Consider the following 8257-nt stretch of genomic DNA (forward strand, 5'->3'; position numbering starts at 1 on the left):
TTATCAGGTCGCAAAATGTTGGCTGATCCTAAAAGGAAATTTTGCAAATGGTTGACTTTTGTTAATCCCAGGTTTTGGGGAGAGAGGAGGAAACAGCTGCCCTCAGATAAGAGTTTTAAACTGAATTTCACTTCCACAAAAATAAAAAACAGCATCCTGCCACCCCCCCCCCCCCAACCGCCTTTGGGTACGCTGGGGCGGGCAGCCCCCCAAGTTCTAATAAATGAATTAGCATCTCAGAAAGGAGATCACCGCCAGGCTGATATTGATCAGGGTCAGCCGCTGTGTTTGCCTGCGACTGTTTGGGGGGTGGTTAATTGAGTGTCAGTCTCGGCCTGTGTCGTCTCGCTGGCGCCGGGTGCTTTTGGATTTGCTAATTTTCGTTAAGTGTCTGTAGCCAGCTACTCGTCCCGTCTACCCAGGAGAACTCGGCGGCTCCTGCTGATCAACAGTCTGTCTGTCTGGGCTTTATTGATCACAGGGCGGGCGGGCGAGCGAGGCGGATGCGCAGAGGGGAGGGGGAGAAAGGCGGAGAGCGCCCCGCGCCCGGCGGCCCTCCCCGGGCACACGCGGGCCGGCAGGGCTCACTCTAGGGTTCGCCACGGCTTTCCCCGGGCTCCCGAGGCAGCCGCGCGGCGGGACGGGTCCAAAGGCGGCCACGCGGGTCCCTCGCGAGTTTCGGGGAAACGAAGAGGAAGCCACACGTTGGGGCGCGCCGGCCCGAGGCCGGGTGGGGAGGATCGCTGAAGCAGGGGCCAAAGGCAGGGCCCGAGGCCGAGCTCGACCCGCGACTCCCTAAGGTCACGGACGCCCGGCCTCCGCGAGGGGGAGCGCGGGAGACGGCCGGCGCCGCCCGCAGCCCAGACGCCGGCGCCGCTCGGAGCCGCGGGGCAGAGCTCTCCGCCTGCGCCCGGCCCGCCTCCCCTCCGCCGGGGGGAGCGGCTGGAGCCCTGCGGCCAATCGCACGGCGCCAGGGGCGGGGCCCGGGCGGAGTCGGAGTGGGGCGGGGCCTGCTGGCTCCCCGCGCGGGGCGCTATTTACGGCGCGGAGCCGGTCGGACCCAGGCCGGCCCAGGCGGGAACTCGCGGTGGGCAGTGTCTGCGCGCTGGGTTGCTGGTTCCTTCTGCCGAGTGGCCGACCGACGAGAGCAGAGCCTGAAGCCCACCCAGCTGTCGGGCCGAGCGGAGGGAGCCAGGATTGCGGAACCGGACCGTGCCCCTCGCGCCCCTCCAGCCGCTCTCCATGCTCCGGCCGCGGCCCGGCCCCACGCCCCGGGCATTACCCATGCACTACGCGCGCCGGGAGCCGTAGGCTGCAGCTGAGCCGCGGCTCCGGGAGCCGACGGGGGCGCCGGGGCCGTGGAGGGGGGCGTCCATGGATCGCCACTCCAGCTACATCTTCATCTGGCTGCAGCTTGAACTCTGCGCCATGGCGGTCCTGCTCACCAAAGGTGGGTGCCCGCCGGCCGGCGGGGCGCGAGCTCCCCGGGGAGGGCCGCGGGGTCCCGGGGCTTTGTTAGCGGCGGGAGAGGCGGCCTCCCGCGCCGAGCCAGCAGGTCGCGACAAGTTGTCTGTTCTTAGAAGTCGCGGCGGTGGCTTCGGGTCCACCCGCCCACCCCGGTGCCCCGGGGCCGGGCGCGTGGAGGTGGTGTGAGAACTCGGGGCGAGTGGTTGTCAAACTGTTTGTGCGAGTCTGTCGGTCGTGAACTTCTGAGCGTTTGCAGCCGCGGCGTGGGGCGGGAGTGACCGCGAGGGACCGCAGTCTCCCGCCCCCCGTTGCACCGTGCCGGTGTGTTTCGTATGTGTGTCCCGGTTTGAGTCCGAGTGGCTCGGTTTGTGTGCGCGACTCTATTTGAATGTGTCTCTGCTGTGAACGTGTGTCTGTATTTGAGTGTTTTTGTCCATGAGTGCACTTGTGTGTCTGTTGTGTGTCTTTCTGTATTGGAGCATCTTCACTTGTGAATGTCTCCGTGTTTAAATGTCTCTGTCCGTGAGTGTCCGTGTGTGTGTGTCTGACTGTCTTTGTGAGCCCGCAAGTGGTGCCTCCCCGCGTGTAGGTGTCCCAGGTGTGTGTCCGCGTGCAGCCGTGTGGGCAGCGCTACTGCTTGGGGGCTGGAAGGTGTGGACTCCGTCAGCGGTCCCTTTTCCCACTCACCTCATATTTTATAAACACTACTCAAAAAAAAAAAAAAAAATTTGCAGCGGTCAGTTTCTTTTTTTTTTTTTTTCCTCTGCAGGCTTTCGCCTTTTAGGTGGAAATAACCCAGACAACTCTCTCTTGAATTTCAAGGGCCCTCCACCTCCCCTGCCACGAACTCTGCCTACTGTTTGTCCTGTGAACAGATAATTTTTCTTAAAAATAGAAGGCATTTTTAGCTTTTGCACCACCAACACCCCCCCCCCCCCGCCCTTTTCTCTAATTGCCATGTAGCAGGCATGAGGTTGAAGGATCAGCCGGGCCAGCAGAGATGATGTGCTACAGTATTTATTTATTTTGGAAGAAAGGCTGTAATTAACCCTAAATAACAGCCCTCGTAGCAGCCTGCAGAGGGAAGCCTCCCGGTCTATCAAAGACCGGCCGAACGGGGCCGGACCGCGGCTGACATAAGTCACAGATACCGAAACTATGCGCCTGATAATGATATAATTAGGGGATCAGAGGTTTCTGACTGCTGCGGACTTCAAAAGCTTTAAAAGAAGCCAGCAGCCTCTCCTGTAGCCGTCCTGACTGAAGCAGACATTTTTGTTTAATCACCACGTACAGTAACCAGAAAGGGGGGCAGACAGAAGAGCATTGTTCCCTGCTTCAAAATACCAGTCCCCTCCTGGCCTTTTCGCATGCCACAGGAAGAAACTTTATGAAACGGCAGAAATATAGTTTTAATACAGTAACACAAAAGTCTATTCAACTTGCTCCAATGTGGCTCCAATTAAAAAAAAAAAAGTTGTTAGAACTTTCCTAGTTACCTGTCAAATTTTTATTAGACTGTTTTAGGTCATTGAAAATATAGTCTTTAAAATAGGCTCTCATAAACATTTAAGCAGCATTTTGCTTGTATTCAGCCTTCCTTTTTTTCTGCATGAGGTCTGAAGTGCATGGGATCAACATGGACTTTTAATCTGTTTTATTTCTTCTTGCAACCTATATGTGGAATTTGTCAGACTTAGGGATATTCAGTCATCACCCGCTTAAGATCAGTGAGCTTTCTGCAAAAAAAGCGGGTCAGCTTGGAGAGAGGAGTAAAGAACTTGTGCAAAGCAGGATTCTAACTGGAAGCTCTTACTTACTGGAGAAGGGAAGGGACCCCGGCCCAGACCTAGGACAGGAGGAGGACCTCTGGCTTTGCACGGTGAAACTCAAGTTGCCAAAGATCTGTGTTTAGTTGGCTGGGTTTTTTGTTTTTTTTTTTTAAAGAACTGAAGCACTAGCAGCCTTACGGTGGCATGGAATTTGGACAGATAATTAAATGAGACATCTTATTCAGGCATTCACGAAAGGAGGAGAAAGAAGAAAGGTGAGGCTGGGAGATTTGTAGAGCAGCAGTGCCTGGTGTTGGTGTTTAATTTCAGAGCTTTGGTTTCTGTAACTAAGACAGCACTTCAGATGGAGAAGCTGGGGAGAGGCATGTACCTGAGTTCAGTTCAGAGCAGGCTACAGCCGTGGCCTGTGACAGTGGCCGAGGTCCACCAGGTCAGGTATCATGTGAGTGATCATTCCCAGCCCCAGATTGTTTCAACCAGAAATTGACATGGAAGTCTTAGATCTTGTGGCAGAATGTTAACGGGCTTGCAACTCACAAACTATGTTTTATAAAGGAAACTTTTAATCACTTCCTGTAGAAAAATTTGAGGTTTCCTTAAGGATTTTTCATTCAACCAGCAGAGGATTTTCAGTTTCAGTGTTTCCTGTTTTAGATCCCATGTTGAATTACACATAAAACTGGGGAGTTGAGGGGTGGGGGGAGGAGGGAGCCTTGCAGTTTCACCCCCTCCTCCCTGCCCCCAGTTTTATGACTTTCCATTTGGGCTGAAAGAAATTGACTTTGGCAAGCAAACCACTAATTGTAAACTGCCTAGTTCCTGTTTTACAATATCTGACTAAAAGCTCCCCTGCATGAACAGATCTTTATAGGCAAAGTTTGCCTTTTCTAGAGAGGTTGCAAATAGCTGCCCAGTTTCATAGTTTTAAAACCTCCTGACCGGAGCAATTTCTAGATTGTTGTGTTTCTAGTTAATAACTTTATAAGGTGTTAGCGAAAGCTCTTAAACCTTGGCACAGCCCTTCGAGGTAGTAAACAATTCAGCAGTTCCGATCAAATATTTATACTGACAAAATCAAAAAGCCTAGCGTTTTACGTTGTATGGTCATGTAGGATTAAAACAAGTCAATAATGTAATTTACCTTACGGTAGGAGAAATCCTGGTGATGATTATTTTGCTTCAAAGACAAAAGTGTTATTTTTAATTACTTGCTAGCTTATCCTACACTGAATTTTCATCCTCTGCTATGTGGATTAATACATTTCTAAGATGATATTTACCTGACTTGGGATTTGAGCACTGACTTGCACAAGGGGCTCCAGGGATCCATGTGGTCAGCCCTTCTAAGCCCTCAGCTGAATATTCCCTAAAGTGAATGTCTTTGAAATTTGGGGTCTGGTGGCACTAGCGGTAAAGAACCTACCTGTCAATGCAGAAGACTTTAGAGACACAGGATCAGTCCCTGGGTCGGGAAGATCCCCTGGGGGAGGGCATGGCAACCCACTCCAGTATTCTTGCCTGGAGAACCCCATGGACAGAGGAGCCTGGTGGGCTACAGTCCATGGGATCTCAAAGAGTCAGACATGACTGAGCGACTTAGCACAGCACAGTTGTTGAAGCTGAGGCTTTATCTGGTCTCTGAAGCCATTTGATGCAATTGCCCATCGTTTTCAGGTGAAATCAGATGCTACTGTGATGCAGCCCACTGCGTGGCTACTGGTTACATGTGTAAATCTGAGCTGAGCGCCTGCTTCTCCAGACTTCTGGATCCTCAGAACACCAATTCCCCGCTCACCCATGGCTGCCTGGACTCCCTGGCAAGCACAGCGGACATCTGCCAAGCCAGACAGGCTCGCAACCACTCCGGCAGCCCCTTGCCCTCTTTGGAGTGCTGTCACGAAGACATGTGCAACTATAGGGGGCTACAGGATGTCCTCACCCCGCCCAAGGGGGAGGCCTCAGGTAGGAGTGGCACCCCCTCTGACCAAACCCTCGCTTGGCCTCTAGGCTTGTGACAGCCGTGGCTTTGTCTGTCTGCTATTGATTTTGTTGTTGATGTAATTAGAGACGGCTGAGGGAGAAGCCAGGCTGGGTGCAAAGATGCATCTCCATTGAGTGACTTTCATGTCTGCCTGAGCCCTAGATATCTGTCTGCATAATAGGTTTTGCCTGTTTTTTTCCAATATTTTGAAGCCATTAAAAGGCCATTAATAATCAAAATAAACAAATGTTTTTGGAAGCTCCTCTGCCTTGTTGGGCAGCATTTCGGTTCTAAATGTTGATTGAATCGGAAACCTCTGTTTAAGGGGATTGCTGTTGTTCAGTCACTCAGTTGTGTCCAACAGTTTGTGACCCCATGGACTGCAGCACGCCCGGCTTCCCTGTCCTTCACCATCTCCCGGAGTTTGCTCAAACTCATGTCCATTGAGTTGGGGATGCCATCCAACCATCTCCTCCTCTGTCATCCCCTTCTTCTGCCCTCAATCCTTCGCAGCATCAGGGTCTTTCCCAGTGAGTCGGCTGTTTGCATCAGGTGGCCAGAGTATTGGAGCTTCAGCTTTAGCATCAGTCCTTCCAATGAATATTCGGGGTTGATTTCCTTTAGGATTGACTGGTTTGATCTCCTTTAAGGGGGGGTACCGCATTTAAAAGGAGAGATGCTCTTGTAAAGCTCCAGGAAGGGGTGACCATGTTTGATGGGTTTGCTTGTGCCCCCTCTAGGACAAGGGAACAGGTATCAGCATGATGGTAACAGAAACCTCATCACCAAAGTGCAGGAGCTGACGTCCTCCAAAGAGCTGTGGTTCCGGGCGGCGGTGATCGCAGTTCCCATCGCTGGGGGGCTGATCCTGGTGTTGCTAATTATGCTGGCCCTGAGGATGCTGCGGAGCGAGAACAAGAGGCTGCAGGAGCAGCGGCAGCAGATGCTCTCACGTTTGCACTACAGCTTCCATGGACACCACTCCAAAAAGGGGCAGGTGGCGAAGTTGGACTTGGAGTGCATGGTGCCCGTGAGTGGCCATGAGAACTGCTGTCTGACCTGCGATAAGATGAGACAAGCCGACCTCAGCCATGACCGCATCCTGTCGCTTGTGCACTGGGGCATGTACAGCGGGCACGGGAAGCTGGAGTTCGTATGACTGGGCCTCACGGAACTGGACGTCTGGGACCCTCTTGAGTTCTGCTGGGCGGGAGCACTTTATCTGAAGAGAAAACTAACTCGCATCATCATCTGCGAGAGATGGAATGACCTCTGCAAACAGCATCTTGGCTATTTCTTCTGAAGGATTATTTGCACAGACTTAAATACAGTCAAAATGTATTATTTCCTTTAAAATTATTAAAAAGCAAAGAGAGGACTCTGTACACTGTTACCAGGGTTATTTGCATCCAGAAGGAGCTAGAATTGAATACCTAAATAAACAAATGTGTTCTCTGTAAGCTCCTACATCTGGATTTATTGTAAAGATTTAAAATATATATATATATATATATTTTGTCTGAAATTTAGTGGTGTCTTGTCATAAATTAAAAACTAAGCCGGAAGGGCAAGGAACTACATGTTAATTATACAACTGAAGACCTATGATTGCTCAGTGTAGGATCTCAACTATAGATTTGGCTTGACTCTTTTTTCTTAACAAGACCAAGATCTTGTTTGTTCTTACATGGCTAATGTGTCGTTTTCTTACAGCCTGGAGAATTTCTAAATGTGTACTGCCCATCATTCAGTGTCTTACCCACAGTTTTTTGTTAGGATAATTCTGGTTTTAGCTTTCATCTAAGAGAAATTGGAAACTTATTTATACCGGACTCAGATATCATTGATCAATTTCCGAAGTTGCCTTAGCAAAAGGTGATATTTATCAGCTTGGTCCAGGTGCTCTGGAATTTGTTTTTAAATGTGTCTCTACCTCCCATCAGAAAAGGAAAAAAGCCTACTAAATGAATCTTTTTTTTTTTCCCAAAGTTAATCACTGTCTACTTTTACTGTTAATTAATTCATCAGTTTATTCTGGACTTAATTAAATATTTTGGACCCCAAATTAGCCAAACATTATTGTCTCATGCTCGTAGTTTTTAAACCTTCCTTCAACAGAGTGTTATAACGATAATTTTTTTTACTTCTCAATCTTAGATTTTCAATAGTGAACATTATATGTCAGTTAAGATTTAAATAATAATTTCTCCCCCAAATGATTCTTTTATTAATATAATCAAATAGACTGTTGATTTTAGCCACTAACACACTAAATAATAGTGTTTCCACTCCTGGAGGACTTTGGCAATAAAGCCCAGCCCGAATTTAAAGCTATGCCAGATGTGTACTTTTCCTTTAAAATGGGTCTTTATTATTATCTTAAATATGAGAATAATTTGTAGGTTCTTTTCTTGATTCTTTTGTATATTTGAAACTTTTGCTTAAAAATTAACCTATAGCCTGCATATTTGACTACCTGTGGGGTTTACTTTTATGAATGTTAAAAAGGATTTTTTGCATATATTTGGGGATATTTTATGATCAGCATACTTTGGGTCCCTTAAGACAGGTGCCGTCACTCAGTTGATGGAAGAATCTGAGTTGAAATGAGTAGTCTAAAAATGAATACCTAGGTTATTTAATTACTAATAAGCCACAGCCCCAAATAAATTAGGCTATGGAATAAATACGCATTTTAATAAATGACGGCATTCATATTGTGCTTTTTGAGACTGAGAATTCTTGCATGTGTGACTTATAGTTCATAAAGTGTTACATTTTCTGTGCATCCTTTTTTTTTGAGAGAGTTAAAGAATTTGGGGGCCTAACTCTCCAAACCTAAGGGAAGAGAAGGAATCAAAATGGCCAGTTGGTGAAATATTTGCCCTCACCATCTCTTTCAAGCTTTAGATCAAATTACAGTAGTTTTGGGGCTTGAAGATGAAAAGGCTTCTTGTCTCTTCTGTGTTCTTATGTCATGAGTGCATCGTGCAAGTACCATGGATCCTAAAGTGGC

General features: G+C 48.8%; 1 protein-coding gene across 1 annotated transcript; it reads left to right on the forward strand.

Moving 5' to 3' along the window:
- Positions 1 to 1002: 1002 nt before the first annotated feature.
- BAMBI (BMP and activin membrane bound inhibitor) lies at positions 1003 to 7963 on the forward strand. The gene is made up of 3 exons (XM_006053749.4): positions 1003 to 1450; positions 4935 to 5222; positions 5982 to 7963. The coding sequence occupies exons 1-3, from the start codon at positions 1375 to 1377 to the stop codon at positions 6398 to 6400; spliced, it is 783 nt and encodes a 260-aa protein (XP_006053811.1). The 5' UTR covers positions 1003 to 1374; the 3' UTR covers positions 6401 to 7963.
- Positions 7964 to 8257: the final 294 nt, after the last annotated feature.

This window comes from Bubalus bubalis, chromosome 14 (genome assembly GCF_019923935.1).
Source record: "Bubalus bubalis isolate 160015118507 breed Murrah chromosome 14, NDDB_SH_1, whole genome shotgun sequence".
In the NCBI taxonomy this organism is placed as follows: domain Eukaryota; kingdom Metazoa; phylum Chordata; class Mammalia; order Artiodactyla; family Bovidae; genus Bubalus; species Bubalus bubalis.